Source organism: Marmota monax, unplaced genomic scaffold (genome assembly GCF_021218885.2).
Source record: "Marmota monax isolate L192 unplaced genomic scaffold, Marmota_monax_Labrador192_F-V1.1 WCK01_AAM20220418_F8-fsc00031, whole genome shotgun sequence".
Lineage (NCBI taxonomy): Eukaryota > Metazoa > Chordata > Mammalia > Rodentia > Sciuridae > Marmota > Marmota monax.
The window spans coordinates 6,158,473-6,182,342 of NW_026695197.1; the positions used below are offsets into that span (position 1 = coordinate 6,158,473).

A 23,870-nucleotide genomic window follows, 5' to 3' on the forward strand; every position below is an offset into this window, starting at 1 on the left:
ATAATTTACACATCTTGGGGGGGGGGGTCCTCTCCACCTGCCTCAGAGAAGAAGAAATATGTTAGATGAAGCCAGTGTCACTCTTAAATAAGCCCACTAGCCACTCCACTTTTTACGTAGTAACTCAAATCTCTCATCCCCTTTTCCTACTCCTTCCCCATTTCCCTTTCTTTTTCTTCCATTTCTTTGATATTTGCTCTCTACCCCCTGGACAGTCAACTATATCCATCCATTCTGCTTCTGAATCTTTAGTGAGCTGTGCCCGTCTCCAGGAGACAGAGAGTAGTTTGAGGGAAAAGCTAGCCAGTTTGAGTAATTTATATTCTTATAGTGTAAGAGATGGAAGCAGAAAGAGCAAATGGCGTTACAGAGATTTGTGTTGCTAAAAGGACACCTATTCTCTATCCCATTTTAATCCCCCCCCCATACACACACACATGCATGCATGGAAAGGGTAGTAAGATTCCTAGAATAAACTAAATGTTTTCCTAAGCCAAACAGACTATCCTCTGGAATCACAACACACAGCAAATGCAATTCCATTTAGACTGTGCTCCTTATTCTCGTTCATACTGTTGTTTTCTTGTGTTTTTCTTCATTTACCCCCACCCCCACCCCACCTCCCAGTCTTCCATCCGGTTGAATGTTCCTACTGCCACAGTGAGAGTATGATGGGATTTCGCTACCGATGCCAACAGTGTCACAATTACCAACTCTGTCAGGACTGCTTCTGGAGGGGGCATGCTGGTGGTTCCCATAGCAACCAGCACCAAATGAAAGAGTACACGTCATGGGTAAGGCAAGGTCCCCACACCGTGGGGTGTGTGCAAGTGTTGTGTGGAATGAAAGGGAGCATCAAGGATGCTGACAGTGTTAAGGGGCAGGCTGAACTTCTACTCCCGTTCTAACATTCCCGCCTGCTCCCCCTCTCTCTTGCTTACTGGGATTTCTTACTCATTCTGTCTGAACCCAGTGTAGCATCCTAAGACTTAAATAGAGGGAGATTCAAATCATGTTGCTTCTTGGAATATAGACAATTCGGTACTGATTTAAATAACAACTGAAGAGCAGGCATCTTCTGGAAAACAGTCTTATTTTCACAGTAAGTTAAGAGTTTTTCCAAATTTTATTTTGTTTTGTTTTTGCGGAAAATACTGGAAAATAGTGTTAGTTTCACTTTTCTTAGATCCCTGAGTTCTTTTGAGTGCATGAACAGAATACTAAGTGAAAAAACTATGAGTGTTTGGGCTTAATGTTATTTCATTTTGTTTTTTTCCTTTTCCCAGAGAGTGTAGAGGAGAAACTGTGGTTATATTAGCAAGTCAACTTTTTATGAATAGTGTTAGTGACCAGCTTGGGAAAGGTCACATGTGAGTGTCCATGTGATGATGTATTCTCAGGAGCACAGCTGGGTCTATGGGAGGAATTTGGCTCACTCAGTATGTCTGCTAATGGTTTGCATTTTTATTACCTCTATCTCCGTTCAGCTCAAAGTTCTAGCAGTGTTGCTCTTGTAACATATACCACCAGCCCTGCCAGCCTATCTTAAAGTAGCTCTGTCACAAGAAAATGCATAGCTGTATGAATTTTCTATATGTAAGTGTATTTCAATTCCATCTATATAGTCTTTACTTAAAGGGTAACTTACTATTCTTTTTTTAAAAAAATCTTCTGAACATGCATCTTAAATGAGAATGTTCCTTCTAGAAATTACTATAGGGAACTGATATTCAGTGTAACTTCTTAGTTCATCATCTGTCATATTCTGACTTCAAGTTCTTCACTAAGGCAAAGTACGTGAGAGCTTCCTGCCAGGTCATAGGCCATCCCTCGATATGGCTCAGATCACATACTGAGGATAGATATGTGAACATGGATCATAAACTACAATTCAGCACAGAAGATAGAAGCAAAAACTTTCTATTTTGTTATGATCAACATATTACCAGTTTCCAAACTTCTATTCCAGATGCTACAGGGTTATGTTTGAAGACTAATCATTTTTTAGTTGTTTTTATGTAAATGCTGAAGCTACATAGGGAGCCTCTTTCCTAAGTACGGTGGACTCTAAAATTGTATAACAGGATGCCATGTACAAAGTTGGATCCAAATGTACAAGAGAACAAAGTGCCCAGGACTTACGGGTGAAGCTCTGTTTCTACTAGTAACTTAAGAGCCCCACGAATCACATCTCCCAATAGAGCAGGACTTCTCAACAATGCTTTAAACAATAAGGGCAAAACAAGACACTTTATTATATTAATAATTATGAACTCCACATGTAAAAGGAAGTGCCAAAATTATAAATGACTCCTCACAAAAAGGGAAAATTTGGTTAGGGATTTATTATATGGATACAATATTCTATCTTACAAAACTACATTACATGTTTATAATTTTGATGGTGTCACATAAAGAAAAAGATTCCATCCCTTCAAATGAAAAAAGGCCACACAGTGCTCTGGGAAGAACATGAATTTTAAACTTGAGAGACACAGATTGAAGTTCCACTTTTACTTCTAACTGGATGTGTTGGGCCACGCTAGGAACATCTGGCACCTGGATTCCCGCAACACCTCGCTCAGCTCCTTCATTCCAATCCTTCTGTTCTTCAGTGGAAACAATCCTTCGAAAGTGAGGTATCATCCTGTAACCCCTATAAAGTCTTCATCACCTCCCTTTGCCCAAGAGACAAAGACACGTTCTGCCTCCTGCTTTCCTCTCCACCATGGACTCTGTTCCTCCTCCTCTTGCCTTTCTAGTTGCTTATTCCTCCATCTGGAATTATCTTCCCAGTCCCCTGAGTTTTTGTCGGAAAGACTCCCGCTGACTCATCAATTCCATCTAATTGAGGTGGCCCATACTCAGTAACTGCTTCCATTTATCACAACATTTCCTTGCCCTAAGCAGCAGGAGTTAGGTACCTGGTGGCTGGTTGCAGCAAGCTAGTGGTTGCAGCAAGCTAGTCCGAGCTTCCTGACTTTGAGCACTCAAAAAGGATTTCTTGCTCACGAATGAATGAATGAATGAATGACTAACAAATGAAGGGCTATTATGAAAAGCAAATCACCTGATAAAATGTTACAATCATGGTTAGTTGTTATCACTTCTCTCTTTCTTCTTCTTTCCAGAAATCACCTGCAAAGAAGCTAACCAATGCATTAAGCAAGTCCCTGAGCTGCGCTTCCAGCCGTGAACCTTTGCACCCCATGTTTCCGGATCAGCCTGAGAAGCCACTCAACTTGGCTCACATTGTGTGAGTATCTTCTTCCCCCACCCCTACTCCAGATTAAGGTGAAAATCATCTTACTTCACTGACACCTGTCTGAAGCCATACAGAAGCAATTTCATATCAGTTGTCAGAATCCAAGTTTTAAAATTTATTCTTAAAAAAAAAAAAAAGAAACAAAGTAATAGGTTTTCCTTGTTGGCCTATACAGTTCTTCTGCTTGACTGTAAAGTAGGCAACACTAACGTAATTCTCCTTGAGGTGGAAAACATTCAAAAGCTTAATTTTAAAATATAAATGTTAGTGGGGTTTTCACAATTGGAAGTTAATGCTCAAGGGAATTACCATGGTTTTAAAAAATTTAAGCATATCATACTTTAATAGCAAATGCACTTTGAGTCCCAAATCTAAAATCCCTTTGTTTCATTTCTCTGCACAGCCAGTCACCTTAAAATTAGCCAGCAAATCTAAAAATTGTAGGGTTTTTTTTTTTTTAATTCTAAGCTACATAACTTTAGAAAATTCATGATCTATGCATGAGAAGGTTGAATGGGGGAACTGGTAGGAGTCCTCATAAGAACACTCTACCCCCACCCAAATAGATAAATTCTCCAAAGTATTTGGAGTTTGTGGGCAGAAAGGTTGGCCACTGGATATGCAGACACCATTCCAGCCACCTCCCAAAGCCTCAGGCCCTGGGGCCTCTCTGAGGTTTGGACGGCCACCACAGGAAGGGGCTCAGGGAAAAGAAAGTGCTTCTTCCTTGCTGTGAACTTGGGCTCAAAAGAAAAATTTTCTTTGTCTGCTTCTCTGTACAGTTAGGAATTGTGTAGTCACAGGCGTCTCTGGATAGATGGTTCCTCCTCCTTATGGGTTACCTTTTGTTCAGTGGGAACTGCCATATCACAAGGTCTGTATTTACATGTTGACATCAGCAGGCAGGATCCTGGACCTAACAGTATAAGAATTGACTGATGCAAAGTTCATACTCTGGGCAGGTCAAACATGAGCTGTAAGAGGCACTAGGGGGGATAAGACCCTTATGAAAGCAGTAACTCTTTCCTCTGAGGGGCCCAAGCAAATACATCGACTTCTTTGTGCTATATTGCATTTATGAGCTTTGTATAAATACTGCAGGGCTTTGTGCTGTGTGCTCCTGAGTGTGCTTTGAGGGATCAATGACCCCAGCAATACACACAGAACAGAGTCTCCTGTTTCTCTGGCAACACACTAGTCTGAACCAAGCATCCAGAAAACTAATATAAACCAAAATGGAAAACGTTGGCCAACTTATTTATGGAAATTATTCTCCTAAAAATATTCTAGGAGTAAATAAATCTGGGGAATTTCCCTCTTGGAGAAATCTGCTTCATAGGAGCTGTTCCTATTAAGGTCTCAACTTTTTTTCCTATAGTCAATAAGAGACATCACCAAGTTGGTAGTGAAGGAACATAACACAGAGAGCAAGTCCATGCTGTGAGTTCTGCCCAGAGCCACTTTCTACCAGCCCAGGAGGACAGACCAGCCTTCATGGGCACAAAGGCGATAGAGTATGGGTGTGAGTCACTTGGAGCTAAGAACTTTGCAGGAGAACAGAATGAGGATGCTGCTGCTCAGTTCTAGAGAGAATTAGAAAGTGAGCCACCATGAAATGAAAGTCACTTTCAGAGTGCATTTACCCACCTCACACACAATGCTTAGGGTTGGTGTGCATGTATGTGTGAGTGTGTGTGTCTCTCTGTGTTAATTGACTGAGTAAAAAATTTTTAATTTTAATTTGTAGGGACAATATAATTTGATGTGTTATTTGCTGCATTAACTAAAGGAAATATCTACACAATAAGTACTTCATTTAATGTGTTTACTTATTCTTGGTGCTGGGGATTGAATCCAGGACCTCAAATATGCTAAGCACATGCTCTGCCATTGAGTTATACTCCCAACCCCTACAATGGGTTCTTAGTCGGAGTTCCAGGGAGAAATTTCAAAATTCCCTTAAAATTCTACACAAAATGTGCCTTTTTCTGATAAAACTTCCATATATTTAACCAGATTCCCAAAAGTTTTTTAATCAAAATACTGATCTACACTCACTGATAAAATACTTTTTCCAAATTCATCTTATTTTTAAAATGCAAATTATATGAGGCATTTAATTGTTAAAATAATATATAAGAAATTCTGGATGCAGAAAGTCCAGTTTATATTAGAATTTTTTTGTATTTTTTAGCTATAGAAATCTCCCCCATATTTGTTTCATTAGTCAAATGCTATATAATGAATAGATATGCATACCTTTTCAGGGGTGAGGATATTCTAAGACTTCTAATTTTAAACTATGCTGCTCATTTAGCTATTCTAAATCAACACAAGTATATACGGGTCATTTAAATGACAAAATAAATGGCACATCTTTCATCTTTTACAAAGAATATTACCTTAATCTTCCATAATCAGCATGTATTGAGAAGTTAATGAACATTCACAATCCTTTCAACTTATTATAGATGTAATTTTGATACATTTGACAAAAATATTTGACTCTCCATTGCATGTACTTTTAGCATAAGCCATTGTACCATGTCTAGAGAGTGAAAATAAGTGAATGAACACTTGAAGAACACATCAATATTCACACCCCCACATAATTCTCTTATTGCTCCCCAATATGGCTTAAAGCATAAAGGTCTTAAGCTGAGGGAATATTACCCCAGTACAAGGATATGTATAGTGAACTTTATTGTTTGTGTCTCTAGCAAAGAGCACCCTGACAGTATGATCCCTGACCTTTTCCAAATAGTTTATTAATCAGTTTGTCAGTTGTGGCACAGACCACATCTTTATCATGCCTTGGACACATTTTCATGTAAGTTCACAAGAGTATTCCAGCCTATATCACTTACACACATACAGAAGCTTAGAGACAAAGGTAATAAGGAAGCAGTGGGCACTGACAATATTGATGAGCATACTCTGTCATGCACTGGGTGACCTGGGATTGAGACACTGAGCATTACAGCATAACTAAGAACACAAAGCATTTTTTCTTTGTTATTATAAAAAAGTATATTCATTGTGTCAATTAGTGCAAATTCTTCAAAGATACTACTTAGAAAAAAAATCACATGATGCAGATGTTCATGCAAAGGACGAATGCATGTCCCTTGGCAACAATGAAATATATTTAATGTTCTGAAGCTCACGAATATGGAATTTAATGCTGAGCATTATACAGTCTTCTTAAATGCATACTTCTTGGCTGTGATTGTGTTAAAAAAATGGCACTAGTTTTCTAATATGTATATCCAGTCTTAAGAAGTAAAAAGTTCTAGATATAAATTAGACAAAAATACATGGCTTATACTTGATCAATACATATATAAATAAATTAGAAAATATTTTCATTATTTAAGACTCTAGTTTGAACTTTTAAGTGTAAAAAATTGGAAAAAAGAAGGCTAAGATAGAGTAAAATGAGACCAAATCAATAGAACTTTTAAACAGGTTGTGATCCTGCTATCTCACACACATTTGCATATGGAAATGAATCATGTAACACAAAAAAATGCCATGCCCTTACTATAGCCAAGGGATTTTATACACATGCAGTAAAGAGGTGTTGCCAACCATGAATCAGTCCCTAAATAGAAACGAGCAGGTGGTGGCATTTTGGTTTTTGGCATTTGTTCTTATCTATTGTATTGCTCGTAAATGTTGCCATGATTAACAGTCTCTGTTCTGTTCGATTTTTTTGCTGCCAAAAGTGATACTTGGTAAGTAGTTCAATAGTCTCCTGTGTACTTATAAAGATTTAGAATCATAATTATAAATGGTCATGAGACACAAAACAAGTAAGCAACATGAGGCTAGTTTAAACTTATTCTGCCTTGAGCAGAACTCTGAGTTTAAAAAAAAAAAGGATGCCAATTTTATAAAAATGTCTTCTGCAAAGATCTTATCCAGAAGAGAGAAAAAAAAACACTTTGTACTATTCCTTATGACTTCCTCCATTTTGTGGAACTGTTTTGTCTTCATGAGAGTCAATATGTGTAACATTCCCAATGTGACCTATTTATTGGATTAAGGCAACTTGCCATTTGGCTATGGAGGAAATAGGAACTTCATTCCTTCTGAAAGCCATCATTTGGTGCCAAGGTTAGCCATTCTGTTTTCCAAGTGCAACATTTGATAGTGAACCTTATACATGAAGCCATTTACTGAGAAATCTCAATTTCAGCTTTGCAATGACCAGGTTCAATAGAGTAAATTTACTGAGCTAGTTAAAAAGCATTCCAGATCCACTTGTTTTCTCAATTTCTGCAAATAGAACAAGATAGGAGCATTTTTTTAAAAACAGACAAAAGAGAACCAGAAATGAGGAGTCACTTTTATTTTCTTTTCAAATTTTTGCAAAGCTACAATGAAGCGGTTCCATTCTGTTTAGTGTTTTAAAATCAGATGTACCTAAATTCGTAATTACAGAGGAAATTTGAATAAAATTAGCATCCTGATTATAAAGTGTTTGGCTCAAGAAAGAATTAGTTAAATCAGCCTCATGTTGCTCACTTATAACAAGATACAACCTAGATAGGTAATGCAAAACATTAAGATCACTTTCAGAACTTAAGTTAATATATCCAGAGTAGATTAAATAGTGAATATGCTATTTTGACCTCCTCCAATAAATAATGTGTCTCATATCACCATTTAGCACCATCTACTAGGAAAAAATGTCAAAGAATTGTTGCATATAATACTGACATTTTAATACCTATGGGGTGTCATGTCCATTTCAATAAATACATTGGGATAGACAAGTCTGTTTTCCCCAGAGTCTCATCGTTATAAAATCCCAAACTAACTCTGGTTCTCTAAAAATTAAACTATTTACAAATTTGGCTTTTAACCAAGCCAACATTAATTGAGTTTATCCTCTGGGCTACTGTAAATACTGCCTCATCTTCAAGAAATTCTATACTGTCAAATTCAAATATGGAATTAGACTAAAACCAAAACTTCCTCTGACTCAGAATGATTCCCTGCCTCCCTGTCCATCTCCTGAACTCTGAATCCCATCTCACCTTATTGTTCAGTATCTTACACTGAACCTAAAATAAGACCAAAAACTGCTTGGAGATGAGATAGGGATCTTGGCTCCATAGTTTTGTTTGGACTAAAAATATTCATGATAGGGAAAGAGGGACAGAATGAAATGAAGAAAGACCATGGAAGACAGACTCGATGCACTTAATTGATGTTTAGGGCCAAGGAGAATTCTGAAAAACACTGAATCCTGTTTCCTTACACTGATCATATGAATAGAGTGAAGTAAGGGGATACCTTACACCATGCACCCCATCATAGGGATCAGTCCAAGATCAGAAACAGTGAATCCTTGTGTTGTTTCATTGTACCTTCATTTAGAATAAAAAGCAAATAGATGGATGGATAAAGAAAATGTGATATATATATATATATATATATATATATATATATATATATATATTATTCAGCCATAAAGAAGAATGAAATGATGCCATTTGCCAGTAAATCGATAGAATGGAAGACTATCATGTTAGGTGAAATAAGCCAGTCCTCAAAAAACAAAGGCTGAAATTTCTCACTGACATGTGAATGCTAACTCACAATAAGCAGTAGGTAAAGAAGAATAGAAGTTCACTGGATTAGACAAAGGGGAATGAAGAGAAGGGAGGGGGATGGGAATACAAAAGACAGTAGAATGAATCAGACATAACATATGTGAATACACAACCAGTGTAACTCCACATCATGTATAACCACAAAAATGAGAAGTTATACTCCATGTATATATGATATGTCAAAATACATTCTACTGTCATGTATAACTAAAAAGAACAAATAAAAATTTTTTAAGTTTTATAAACAACAACAACAAAAATAAAGAGAAAATAGGGCAAAATATTGTTTGGCAGCCTGTGCCCTTTTGTATATTAGAGAGGGCCATTGTCATGGGGAACATAAAGGGGAGTTTCCAAGAGCTCAGGAATCCTCCTCTTTCCAAAAGGATATGGATTCTGATCATCAGGTTTTCCAAGTAGAAGTAAGGCAACAGCCTTCTTCCACATCCTGACCCATTCGAGAACATGATTCAGTGAAACACCAAGGCTCCAAGCCCATGAATAAACCTGCTCATGTTGTCCAGAGACCTTCCTTCCGTGTTTTACTGAGATGCTACATTCTCAAGGAAATAGAACTTTAAAACACTTGAATAATCTAACTGGAGCATGTCTGCTTTCGTATGGACCCTGAGCAGGGTAGAACATCTTCCCATCCCCTATCCTCAAAGGCTGTGGATAGTTTTTCACTTGTGACTCAGCTTTGCTTTAAATGTCCACACTCACTGTACTCTGTTTTAGGCCTCCCAGACCTGTAACCAGCATGAACGACACCCTGTTCTCCCACTCTGTTCCCTCCTCAGGAAGTCCTTTTATTACCAGGAGGTAAGTTCCAGTCCTCTTAAGTCCTGTTGTGAAATAAGCCTTGGTTCCATGGCAAGAAGAATATTCTATTGTAAGTCAAGTGAAGGAGACTATTATTGGAAACTGACTTGTACATATCCATCCCAGGTCTTCAATTTCAGTTATTTGGAAGCATTTAAAGAGGGCTGGGATGCCTTTGGGGTTCATGTCATTTCTCGAAACCTGCATTTCTAATTGCCCCCACAGTAAGAATGTGGGGTACGTTCTAATTTCACTATGGACGCCCAGGTATTCCATCTCACCGAGTGAGTCATGTTATAGCACATGGAGTGGTCTGTTGGAATTTAAAGATGTGTGGCATGTTATTATCTAGATTCTGAAATATCTCATTATTTGAGGCTCCAGATATAAAGGAATCTTCTACTGGCAAGTCCTCTTCTGGAATTCCTGAGGCTAGAGGCTGAAGACCAAACTTAGAAATGTAGTTTCCATGTACATAACTTAGTGGATGATAACAAGAACTTTTTAAAAGGGTGGATGTATGTCTCATCTTTTTTGCACAAGATTCAGGAACAGGAGAAGTGTACTCTCTAACAGTTAGCGTTGGAAACATGCAGGGCTCAAGAGGTGCTCTGAGTCATTTGATCAAATATCACAAATCAAGCACCTGAAAGTTGTTTTGTATATACATGGAGAAGGTTTACAGGAAATCAGGAACAGAGGTAAGGAAAATTGGAGTGAGTAATTTAACATAAGCTCTCAAATGCCTTTCAGCCGTAAAGAAGAATGAAATGATGGCATTTGCCAGTAAATCGATAGAATGGGAGGAAAAAAAAAAAGCTCATATTAAAAAAAAAAAACATAATCCATCCATCTTTTCCCCAAAGAGTTTTGTAAAGTTCCAGTTTCACAAATATCCTGGCATATTCTAGTAAGGATCAGAAGACAGCAAGACTCAACACACTGTTAATTTTTCCCCTGCATTCCTACGTTTGCCCATCAATGGGAACCTGAGATGAAGATGTTTCCCACCATCCCATAATTATAGCAAGCAGAATTAGGACAATGGGCAGTACATGTTATTTCCAACAAGTAGAAATGAGGAGGTCCTGGTACTGCAGAACATCCACAGCAAAATGATGATTTTAAGTCCTCACTAACTTCCTGTTGGTTTTTCCAGAACCACCAGCAAATTCAAAAGAAAACCCTAACCTGTGAAGTCTATAAGACACACAGGCCTGTTCATCTACCTAGGAAAGGACCGGTGTGATATTTAGAGTAACTGTGCTTTTATTAGGAAACTCTACATTCTGTAAATGACAAGCAGAGGTAGACCCCATCCTTACTGAAGGTCATTTTATATCATTTCAGCTCGGACGGTGCTTATGGTGGATGCGTCTAGATGGATAACATGACTTCCTCTACCCTAAAATATGCCTATAATGCTTTGAGCTGTTCTGCTTTCTCCAGGGTACATGCTACCCATTAACTTAAAACATGATCATTTCCCTTTTCTCCCATTTTCAGTCCTTTTGGCATGTTCCCTGTGAACCACAGACATGTTGTTTAAAGCGTGCAGTTCTTCCTGTCACCATGGAGACTGGACCCTGGTTTCTGTGTGAAGGGTGCTGTTCAATAAAGCTCTGTACACTGAATGTTCTTCCTCTCTGAGTGGGCCTTGCTCTGTCCATGGAGGTTTTAATGAGGTCTCATTGTTTGCATCCCTCAGGTTACCTGAGGGGATAAGTGCACCCAGCCCTGTGGCTGAAGAGCATTCGCTCATTAAGCTGTATGTAAATCAGCTTGACCACAGCACACGGTCAGTATCCCTAAATCACTAATCATAGATGTAGTTCCCCCAGCTAGATGGCTAGTCTCTCTGTTAGAGCACTAAAATCCTTCTATCACATGTCCTAGTGGAGATGAAGTTCTTCTGGGATTTAAAGAGCTTCCGTAGAAAATTTTCAACCTAAGCTGGACTTCTCAGCTCTTTTCTTTCTTATTCATTTCATACCTTCATACCAGTACATATGAGGTGAATATGTGAAGAGTACTGGGCTGGCTCTCATTTGGACAACTCTCTGATTTTGTGTAATCTCTAAGTCCCTAGAGGATGACTTCTAAGACACTAGAACTAAAGAGCCATTGGGGATGATCTTTAGTGCTAAGTAGGATGTTATGTCATGTGGCTGGACCTTACTGCAGTTAAAGAAAGACTTAAGGACTTAACCAGCCTTAAGACCTTTCTTTTCCACTGGGCAAGGGCCATTTCTCCCCCAAGAAGAACAGTCTGATTCCTGTAGGAGTAGCAATTTCCAAACCAACTTCTAACTATCAGTGCTTGGTTTCTGTCACTTGATAATGATGGTGATCCACTTTGCTTTCTTAAGTATGTCGATATACTGAGGTTGATAGAAACCCATCATGCCAGATGAAGGCATAAGTTAAAGGCCCTATTCCTTCTATGATTGGAGCAGGACTAAAGACATATAACCTAGAAGTCTGCCCTCAACCCCACTGCACCCCCAACTGCCCCCTTTAAAATCAAATAAAACCGAAGCAGGCCAAGAACAGTACTGTTCAGTATTAGGGCAGCATTAATAAAGTAGGGAAGCTGGCCATGCAGGTATTTTATTTAGCCTGAGTTGTTAGTCTTTTGTACTTTAACTTAGAAATCTCAGAGATCTTAGAAAGATAAAACAGAGTGAGGATGAATTAAAATCACCATTGCAAAATCCTCTCTCCACACTCCTGGCATTCCCCGCCTAGAGTCCTTTACAAGTCTACCACTTTGATCTTCAAAAGGCACTAGGGTGAATCTTTGAAGTCTTCTGATATCCCGAGTAATCCACCTCACACAGATTTACGAGTGTGTACCTCTGGTTACCACCACCATCTGTCACATGCCCTGTTCCTTTTCCAGTGATATATTTGATACACTTTTCCATTACTTAAAAGAAGGGATTCTCAAAGGCACTCTCTTTTAGTCCTTTGAAGTCCTCTTGTGTGTGTGTACCTGTCTAAATGTGTACACATGCGCATGTGTGCACTCAGTGCTGATTAGCAGTTAGGTAGGATGTGGGTCAAATAATATAAATTATAGACATATTCACCTCATTCATTTTCTTGATCATTATCTATGTTCTTATGCCAAGATTGTTTTCTTGTAAATTTATAGGAAAGAATGGCTGGATTGATGGCCATCGATCATGCTCACTAGGAAGAGGCCTCCAATAGCTAAACATGGCAGCCAGCAATCTTATCTAAGCTTATGAAAGATGACATAGCCTTACTGCAAATATCATCGCAAGGACTGACCACAAAGCCAGGCTCATATGGCCCTCTCTCCCGTTCACTGCCCACAGCCTCGGGCCTCTGAGGATCTTCTTTCTTTGTTGGTGCCTCTTGTAAAATCTTAATTATCTTTCCAAAATCCTGGTTTAATTTATAAGAGAGTTAATTAGGCCTTTCGTATGATAAATAAACTTCTTTGATTATGGCCCAACTTCTTCATTGGCCATTATAAGGCACACTGGAAGTTTGAATGACTAGTTTCTTTTACCTCCGATATTAGAAATATTGCTTAAAGACTTCACAGGTATTTTCATAGTTGCAATTTCTAAGGTGGTAATCACTCATAAAAGGAAGCTTTGGGGCTATTACATAGAGCACCTAGCCAGATCCTATCATCCTGTCATTATTAGGAAATGACTTGGAATTCATATAGTGTGCTGAATGCAGTCTAATATACCATTTTCTGGTTCATTGCAGTCACACTGGTTATTACTGACATTATTAGCCTCTATAATACCTATGAGGAGGGCCCTCCACCCACCCCAAGCACTTCCTAAATCCTAGTTCTTCCTGGGTGAAGTAGCATTTGTTGGTGGTTTTTGTTGGTTGACTCCTTCTTGGTCATTGGGTTAATTGGGTTGTGTTTTCATCCAAAGAAAAACTAATTCACTGTGGGTTTTTTTTAAATTTTTTTTCCAAATGCTTTTGCTTACCCAAAGATTATTTACCTAACAACCAAGGCTTTTAATCTGAATTAAACTGTTCAAACTAACTTTCAAGCATTTGTAATTTGGTAATCAAAAGTGTCTAGAAATAAAACTGACATATTGAATGTAGATTTGCTTCTGAAAATCAAAAGTTCTCTCCATGACTATTTTTTTTTCTAAGAAGCCTATCCATTTTCAGTCATAAAAATGGAGAAATAGATAAATCAACATCTGACACCACCCTGAAGATGTCTTCAGTCTTACACTGTTCTGAGGATATTGTGTGAAATTACATGAAATTTGAAATAATTACCCTCTGTAGATAATTCTTTATTTCATGTATCCCTAGAGCCACGTATGCACTAAATTTTTTTCAAACTTGAATTCACTCAGTCTTTTCACTCAATTCTAACAATTTCCTATATTTAACTGTTAGTGCATAATTAAAACCACAATCACCTCTCTTTTTTCCTTTGTTAACCTTTTTAATCTTACTAACATGCTTCAGGTGATTTTGGTACACACTGTGCACTCAGAACACTCTTCTCTAGGTTCTGTTGGCAAAATGCAATTGTTATGACTTGATAATACTGGGGGACATCATAGTAAGCAGGATTGGTACCTGTTCAACATGAGACAACATTTATGCCTGCCGTACTTGATTGACATCTAACTCTTCTACTAAGATGCTAACCTATTTTTTATATGCTTGCTGATTTGCATATAAGAGACATTTTACATTTCAATTCTAAGCTACTAAAAGCTTAGAAAAAGAAAGTGAAACAGGATGTTTCAGGAAATTATCTCTTAAAACTGATCAATGGACTCTAATTGTGCTTAATTAGTTTGATGACTTTATTACTAAACTGTGTAAATAGTAGTGAGAAGAAAAATTTTATTCACAAGTGAAAGTTACTTAAAGAGGGAGTCAACTTTACAAATCCTTCTTTACAACTCCAAATACCACACAGATTTATTCAAGAATCAACAGAAATAAATATTTATTTTTAAATATTGTGGTAATAATTATATTTCATATTTCCCAATTTGATTATATAATATTCTTATCCAGGCTTTTTAAATACTGTGCTCAGTAGAAGAAAAAAGTTATTTGACTAAGACTGATATAGTGATCCAACATAGGCATAAGTGACTTTTAAAAACGCATTCAAGGTTCAGGTAAGACTCCAGGGAGCATTTGCGTATAATTTTGTTACCTGAGGATTTCCTAAAAATGTTTGCACTAAACTAAAAATACTGGCTTTGGTTGTTACCAAAACTAAGGGGAGAATTAAAAATAAACAAGCATGAATATATCTATCCTTCCAGAATCCATTAAGTCATTGCATATCTGTAGGCTTTTGTATGAAACTTTTGGGAAAAGGCTATTTATCATTAGATATGCTGTTTTCCAGAGAGGTTTTTAAAAGTAAATTGCTGAAGATATTTTAGGGGAAAAAAAAATAAAACACAATCTCAAGGAATATTCCCTGCCGTTTTGCCTCCTGCAGAACACACAAATTGTAAAATTTCCTGCCGTGCCCTCCAGGGTAAACAGCAATGATGATATGTGTGCAGAGGGATGTCTGTATAACTTGCCATGAGCCTGGCAGAAAAAAAATGAGATATATGTAAACACATCATATATATATGATTTGGGAATGTGGTCTTGCTTCTCCTTGAGACTTAGATTAGGAAAGATGTTATCAGCCATGTTATCCTCCATGTGGAGGGAGCCCCAAGTAGTTCCCAGTTTCAGAGGCTGAAAGGAAGAGTGCATTTCGATTTGAGACAGGGCAAAGAGCAGCTTTGGGAGCAATAGCTAGAGTTGTATAATGGCATAATTGCATTCTGACACACTGAGATGCTGTCAGTGCTTCTGAGTAAGGAAGAGGTGCCATCCATGTGCCTGACCCTAAAGCCCATAATCAACTGGAAATACCACTTCACTTCTCAATGCAAGCCACCCAGCTATAAGATGAAAATTTAAAAATCTAAACTATTCCATGAAACAGCAGGAGAATACATTGCCTCAAGGAGTCACTGTCTTCACAATTCAGAAGAAAAAAAAAAAAGTTCACTTTGCTTCCCTTCTTCAAGCTCCTGGGGAGCAGCAGAAGGGATTCTGGAGAAGGTACCTCAGGTGGGAAGACTTTAAAGACTCAAGTTTAAATAAAAACCTGCCTCTAACTCAACTCTCTGAAGTTCCTGATCTATTTTATTTTGAAAGAGTAGCTATTTTTTTTTCTTGTGCCCTTGGCCACCTTCATGCATGGTCATATTCTTGACTTCCCAGAAACAAGTAATGAGAATTTAAATCTAGCTCCAGGAAGTGTAGAAATATGTGAACAGTAAGTACCAAAAAAGGAAGAAATGCTCCTGCTCCTGTAGCAAAACAAAATAATTTATTTCCACAAACTCAAAAATGTGCATGGTATTACCCTTATATTTTTCAGCAACAGGTTTTTCCAATAATTCATATGAGGAGGAAAAAGAAAATGAAAGGATTTAAATGATTCCCTCAAGCCAGCACTGGCAAGGGTCAGTACAAAGAAAATAACAAAACCCAAAGAGATGTGTCTACTTAGAATATCTGCTCATCTCTTAGAGGGAAGGAGAGATCCGGAAAGAAGAGGGAAAACAGGGTAATGGAGGAGAGGAAGAAAGAGAAAAGGCTAAATAATTGAAGAAAAAGAAATAAGATCACCAATGAAAAACTAGTCAGTTGCCTCTTTCCTGACACCCTGTCCCTACTAGATACTTATATCAGAAAGCTCCTCCATGTTTGTGGAGTGACCAAGTGGTGGGAAGATCACTTTTGGGCTTTACCACAGCAACCGTGGGTTTCTCCCATAAAGCACCACCAGAATAGTTTGTAGCAAACATATTTCTTTGGTTGATTTTCTTGTGTTCCTTTTTGCTCTTTTTCTTCTCTTTTCTTTTTATCTCACACATTCAGCATCAGTGGATATACATGGGTAATTATTAGATTGGTTTAAAGAAATACTGCTACACTGTTTCTGGGATTCAAAGAACAAAGAAACACAATAAGGCAGGGAAATCTTTTAGTTGGGAGGAAAGAATCATTGCTATTTCACACAGTGTTCCAAGTGGTTTTGCAAGCATCTGAAATCAATTATATGATAGATAAATCTACCTTAATTCAGAAAAAAAAGTCACTGAGGATATTGGGCAATAGAAAGACTATAGTAGACAGGTTTGGGATATTGTGTTGGTGGGATAAGGGAACATCACTGAAAACACCACCTATGAGGGGTTAAGGTGGTCTTTGACCCTGATGAGTATATTTCAGTCTTAGAATATAAAGATCAATATGCTGGAAAAAAAATAAGGCCATCAGGAAAGAAGAGTCTCCTAGAACATTCATCTAATTTATTGTTTTCAAAGTTGTAATGCTCTATCGCTGGGCATGTTGACTGTAGTTAATAGCATCAAATTGTGTGCTTCAAAATTGCTGCAAGAATAGGATTTCAGCCGGGCTCGGTAGCACATGCCTGTAATCCCAGTGGCTTGGGAGGCTGAGGCAGGAGAATGGCAAATTCAAAGCCAGCCTCAGCAACATCGAGGCGTTAAGCAACTCAGTGAGACTCTGTCTCTAAATAAAATAACAAAATAGGGCTGGGGATGTGGCTCAGTGATGGAGTGCCCCTGAGTTCAATCCCCATATCCCCCCCACAAAAAGAATAGGATTTAAATATTTTTACTACAATAAAAATAAGTATATGATACGATAAATGTTAGTTTGATTTGATCATTCAATAATATGTACATACACCAAAACAAAACATCACATTGCACCCCACACTCTAAAGTCACTTTTCTTTTATGTGCAGCTATACTTTTTAAGCACAGAAATACTTTATGTTACAGATGCCCATCTAAAAGGCCAAGTGAATATGCCAAATACTCACAAACACCATCGGCTACTCTATCATGACATTTTATTTATAAATCAAATTTGACATAAATTTATCAGATTTCACTATTTAAGGAAGCTTTTGAATACACTGTTACAAAGTAACAATACTAATCATAATATGTATAATTCTAAGGCTATTCATTTATACATTTCTATGTGTTTTGAATTTCTGTCTGAAAAAGTGGTACTTTGTAGTACCTTAAAATTTGTAGTTAAAAGTTTTGTAAGATTTTAATACTTTATATATAATCTAGAGAAAATTGTGGCAAAACCCTATACTTTTAGATACCATGCTAATTACTTGGTATTTTAACAAAGTTGGACAGTTTACCTTTGTATTTTCCATGAAGTGTGGGATAGTTTTAGGTACACCAATGTGTAGGGAAATTCTTAACCTACAAAGGAGCAAACTCTCTTAAAACAGGTTACTAATCTAGTTGAAATAGCATATATCCCAGGGAAGTATGCCTATTCATCACAGTAAATCTTGGGTGACTTTGGCTTGGCCATACTTGATTAATTATAAAACAATATTTCAAACCTTAAAATTGTCCTTTAAATTACTAAATGAAATTAATATTCCTATGTTAAAAATGGCTTTAGTGACAGGACTCTATTCACTACTTATATATCAATATTGACATAAGAAATACGAATACATATATAATCTCCAGAGTATATTTTTCTGTTTCTCTGACAGTTTTCTTTGTAACTTCTCAGTCAAGGGTCAAGTGACTTGTGCTTAAAGTAGTAAAACACTATTAATATGACAGCCATTTCTAGGTACTTTTCAAGTCTATGCAACATAGACAGCTGGAAAATTTAGGGACGACAGAAGAATTCCTTTAGAGTGGGATCTAAAGGTTGGCAGGACTTGGTGAACTACTGGACTGTTTTCATGCTAACCTCTAATGGATGTTGAAAAAATTTTCATGATGTCTAGGCATATGAAATATAAATGCTCACTTACTGAGCAAACAGCAGAGGGCAAATCTGGAATTGAAGTGGCCTGTGTAATTCTAATTCCAGTTCTCAGACCAGGTTTTCACTCCTAGTCGAACTCTGTGGAGATCTGAAAACATCTTGAAAGTTTCAAAATATTGCAGATCTTTGCAAATAGAGCTTGGATCTAGCCTTGGGAGTTTCTGTTGCCAGTTTCTGTCTTGAATGCGTTGCCGTGTTTACGCTCTTCTTGGCTTTCCCATCTTATTAACCAGCTCTCCTCCCAAGGACAGTGAAGTAGAGCAGAACAAAATGCTGGCTAGGGCTGCTCCAGCTTTGCTGAAGGGCAAAGGGTAAGTTACAGCCAGAGTGCACTGGAACCTTGAACTAACCAAACTAAAAATGGAGTTTCTTTTGCAAAAATGCTCTGTGAGTGAAAGACCATATTCAGTTTAGTGAAAGCAGTGACCTGTCATAACCCAATTAACAGCACCAACTAGTTATTTTGCGTGGACACATCTGTGTTGTTATTCACTTTCTAATATCCTTTGTTTTTCTTTTAAATGACTAACCTGATGATATGATTTTCAAAAAAAATTTTTTTTGCTTTGCTTGCAACCTCTTACAGTACAGATGAATTCTTTGGCCTTCATGGTCAAAGAATGCAGATCTGTTTTCCAAAAAAATTGTTCAGCCTAAATGGAAGTCTTCATTTGTAAAGTTAGTCAAATGAAATTGTGAATTTCTTTGCCTGGGTTTTGCTTGTGTTTTTCTTAGAACATTGTTTAGACACTCCCTTTACTGCCTCGGATTTCCAGATTTTTTTTTTTCTACCACAGACTCACTCCTGCTTTTCCTGCTCATTTCTGTTCACCTCTCTTTCTTTCCTCCTGCCCTGTTTCAGGATACAGTACAGCCTGAATGTGGCAGACAGGCTAGCCGATGAACATGTTCTCATCGGGCTGTATGTCAACATGCTCCGGAACAACCCATCATGGTTAGTGCAGGTTTGGCTTCTTGACTGTCCTTAGAAAGGGGAACAGTCTGAGCTGGTGACAAGGAGTCTTAGCAAGGGGCAGAGCCACGGCATGCCGAAGGTGTCACGAAGACACTTTTCACCTAATTCAATATAGAAGTCTTTTGCCATGTTAGTTTGGATATTTCCCTTGAATATATCATAGGATTTGTAACCTTGTTTATGTCTTAGCTAAGGTGAAAACTTGTGCAAATGGGTGTTGTGCCAAAGATGAGCATTCAGGTGGATGCAGGACACTGGGTCCCACCAGTCAGTTCTTTGCTATTTCCTATCAGATGACCACAGGCTGGTGATGCAGACACTTGTCTTATTTCAAGGACATGCTAATTTGTGAAACAATGCCCTTTCACTTAACATAGAACTGAAAAAGAACAAAAGTAGTATGATAGGATCATATGGAAATCACTTCTTTGTCTTTCAACAATTCGATTACTTAAGAACATATCTGAGTACCATACTGATGAAGCTTGCTTTCAAGTCCCAGAACATACAAAGTTTGCTTTCAGATGTGTAAATATGGAATTCAGGTAGCCCTGTATGTTAGGATAAAGGTATTTATTCATAAGAGGAATCAACAAAGAGAGCAAAACTGGTGGTAGTGGTGGAAGGGGTGTCAGGAAGGTATAAAAAAGAAATATATGTGTAATAAAATATCTGGCATAAGCATAAAAAAAATATTTATTCATGAAGTTTTTCTATTTCAATTGTGACATAGGAGGTTGGTTAAAGCTACTTGATTTTCTTAATAATTGTACATTTGCAATTTGAATGAAAATGAAAGAACAGACTGTAAACTTAGATGTTTGTTTCAATCTAGGTTAGGCTACTGTTATACAAGAATTATTTAGCCAACCAATTCTTTGGAAATATTTTAATTTTGCTGAACAACTCCAATTTTTTTCTGAGCTAAGGGTCCATAGTTTTTCTGAGGTTACCACTACTAAATGAACCAGTGGGTTAAATTCCCATTAAAGTGTTTTCCACCTTCAGCATTACCAGGTCCCCTTTCCACTTCACAAAGGCATGCTGAAACACTTAATGTCCACTGCTTGATGCTCACTGTCCTCACCACTTCATTTCTAGAACTCTCTCCTACCTTGACTATTTCCAAAGTTCCTTTCTATTACTGCTTCTGACGCCTTAGACCTATTTTTGCAAGATTAGCCCAAGACAATTTTAGGTTTGATGAACTAGTGAATGTTCATTTGTTTTAATAGATTAATATAATAAACACCTATTAATTTGTGTGTTTAAAAATGTATAAGCACGCTAATTTAATCCCCTCCTTATGGTTAAGAATATACTCTTCAGCTGACTAATCCCATCACTTTGTTCAAATTCCCTGAGCTTCTGGATACAGTAGCAGCTACTTTTTCATAGCTCAACCTCTCAAAACTACAAGATTGCCTTAATCTTATTACCAACAAATTTAGTACCCTGATGTTAATGGGAGCTGAGAAATTCAATAATTATTTTTTAAAAAACGTATCTGTAATCTTCAAAGAATTCAGTCAGTAGAGATTCAATCAAAAGGCAGTGATGTGATAGCATTCCATCCTCTCCCCCATAATTCTAAGTGCATCCCAGTCATTTCAACCACTCTTCTTTGACCTTTTCTTAATTAAAGCTGTAACAAAGAAATCTCCAAAGAGGAAAGCTCAGAGTCTGTCACTACTAACCATTATCCTACTGAGATGATTAATCATATTGACTTGATGGTCACTTAAGATCATCGTACTGTCTCAGTAGAGACACCTTACCTCTGCCTGATAAAGCTACAAGGGATTTATATTTTGAAAACAAAACAGCATGTAAGACTGATCAATGAAGCAGGCTCCATTTGAACAGCTGCTTTCATATTTCTCATTGTTTTTTCCACCCCCTTAATAAGTTCCAACTTCTTCAGATTTCTCATTTTTTCCCCTCCATTTCCTTTATGTTTTATTAGGTCTTGACAATTTCTCACACCTGTCATGATTTTATATAAATGATATAGTGATCTATCACCTTCTATATTGTCATCAGAACTCTAATGCTTGACCATCATTCAAAACTGTGAGGTATATAATGGTAATAATCATAAGAGCTACTATTTTTAAAGCACTTGCTTCATGCTAAGTTCTGCTAAAACTTCATGCACATGATTTCTCTGAGTCCTTAGAGTAAGCCCACAGAGTAAATACAGTCATTTCCATTTTATAAATGAGTGAAGGAATCATTTTAAAGAGTTTACCTGACTCTTTCATAGTCACACAGCTACTAAACAGTGAGCAGAGATTTTAACTATTATCCATCCAAGTTCATGGCCACTGTGCTAACATCACTTTTTATAAAACCTGCATCAACACTTGCCCTCTAGGAAGCTTTCATGGGTAATTTCTCCACACTGCAGCCTACACATATTTACTTCTGCAGTTGCATCTCTTACTGTGTGATTTTTTAATTTCCCTTTAATAAATATTTTGAACACATATGGGTAAGAAAAATGGTGATTGCCTGTAAGTTAACTTCTGTGAACTAGCTCCATGAGTTGTGACCTCTCGTAGTAATTCTAAGCTTCTAAAAAGGCAAGAATTTTGTTTTCATTTTCTTTTATCTCATCAAGATAGACAGAATGGGAATAATAAATTCTGCACTTATGAAGTGCTTTATAAATGACAGGGTCCTTTCCGACACATTATTTAATTTACTTTTTCAAAGTCCTAGAAGGTTGGATATTGTTTCCATTTCCCTATTAAGAAAATGCAAGCCCCACGACATTAAGACCTCATCCAAGGTTATATGTCATTAGGGGCTTGCACACAGATTTTCTGAAACCAGCCACCATCCATTTTCTTCCCCATTCTTTCCGGCTCCTGTCTGCATCCTTCATGAGATGCTCAGCAAATGGGCACCTCAGTTGATCTCCATCAAAAGGTTGGTCTCTGCCACTATTCAGACAGGCTCCTGACGTGGGAATCTTGTACTATTCTATCCTATATTAACTACTTAACACCATGGGAAAGTGGCCCATGTGTAAGTAGTCCACTGATAAATTAAAGAAACACTCAAGTCATTGCTGATTCTAATGTCAGATAAGCCACCTACGGTAATAGCAACTCAGGGGAGAACTTCTGCTACTGCCTTCCTAATTTAAAAATAAAAAATCCTTTATGGCTTTTAAGCACCTTCTCCAATTCAGGTAGGAGGTATCTCAAAATATACCATGGTGGGGCTTTTCTGCTCTCCCCTAAATTTACCAAGTATCTGGGTTTACCAGAGACTTACAGGGAAGTGTCTCTGGCTGGCAGACCAAAGATTAGAAACAAACGTAGAACTTCTACCTCCAACCACAATTATATTCCACATGTTTATCATTCAGAAGCTTCTAGCATATTCCTTTTAACTCTGGAAGGGACGGAGGGAAAACAGCCTAACGCTCCAGTCTACAGTTCACTGTCACAATCGATTGCTGACATTTGGTTAGACTTCTCATAAAACTGAGTTAAAAATGTTCTGCTTGTGTTTTCCTCCTGTACAAGAGACTGTACTTTTGTAATGCCAAGAGATATCTTGATAAATGGATTGATAACCCAACTAGCTTGAAATTGTTCTACAATATTTTATATTTGGTAAAAAAAAAAAAAAGACACGTACCACATTCTTAAAATGCCCACTTCTGAATTTCATATATGAGGTCTAAACTTTCATCAGCTTGCCTGCTGGATTCCTACTGCACTTAGTTTACAACCCAGACCCCTCACCAGGGCCTACAAGCCCTTGTGTGAGCTGCCCCTCGCCTACCCCTCCCCAGTCTCAGCTCTCCTGAGGTTCTCCCTCTCCATCAGAATATTTAGTCACATCAGCATTGGATCAATTCCTAAGTCAAGCCAAGCTCTTTCCTGCATCAAGACCATGATGCTGGCTCTTCCCTCTGTCTAGAACATTCTTCCTCGTTGCACTGCTACCCACCTTCCATATGCATGTGTGCTGACTCTTCCAGATTCCAATCTTAGGTTAAAGGTACCACCTCTGGTAGGTTCCTATATAAATCACTGTCATGGTATATTGTTTATTTCTTCATCATAACCGTCATCCTTAGGTGGGTGGGTGGGTGGTTGATTTACCATCTATCTTCCCCTCTATGGGAAACAGATCCTCTCTGGCACCTAACACAGTCCCTGGTATTCAGTAGGTGTTTACCTGCAGATGTAGAATATTGATAGTGCTGTACCTAAAATTCCCTCTTACCCTGAACAAAATTGTCAGGATATGCAGAAAT

The 23,870-nt window shown here is 37.7% G+C and overlaps 1 protein-coding gene across 17 annotated transcripts in view; it reads left to right on the top strand.

Annotated features, from left to right (window-relative positions):
• Dtna (dystrobrevin alpha) overlaps positions 1 to 23,870 on the top strand; it is a 359,640-nt gene that overhangs the window by 285,285 nt on the left and 50,485 nt on the right. For 7 of the 17 annotated variants that reach the window (XM_058573947.1, XM_058573944.1, XM_058573946.1 and 4 more), the window contains 6 exons: positions 628 to 794; positions 3,132 to 3,256; positions 9,628 to 9,711; positions 11,420 to 11,509; positions 18,849 to 18,926; positions 19,478 to 19,570. In XM_058573947.1, the coding sequence (XP_058429930.1) occupies positions 628 to 794; positions 3,132 to 3,256; positions 9,628 to 9,711; positions 11,420 to 11,509; positions 18,849 to 18,926; positions 19,478 to 19,570 (637 nt within the window). Of the gene's footprint in view, positions 1 to 627; positions 795 to 3,131; positions 3,257 to 9,627; positions 9,712 to 11,061; positions 11,346 to 11,419; positions 11,510 to 18,848; positions 18,927 to 19,477; positions 19,571 to 23,870 lie in introns of those variants that run through there. The other 10 variants (XM_046428371.2, XM_046428373.2, XM_058573953.1 and 7 more) reach the window with 4 other exon arrangements.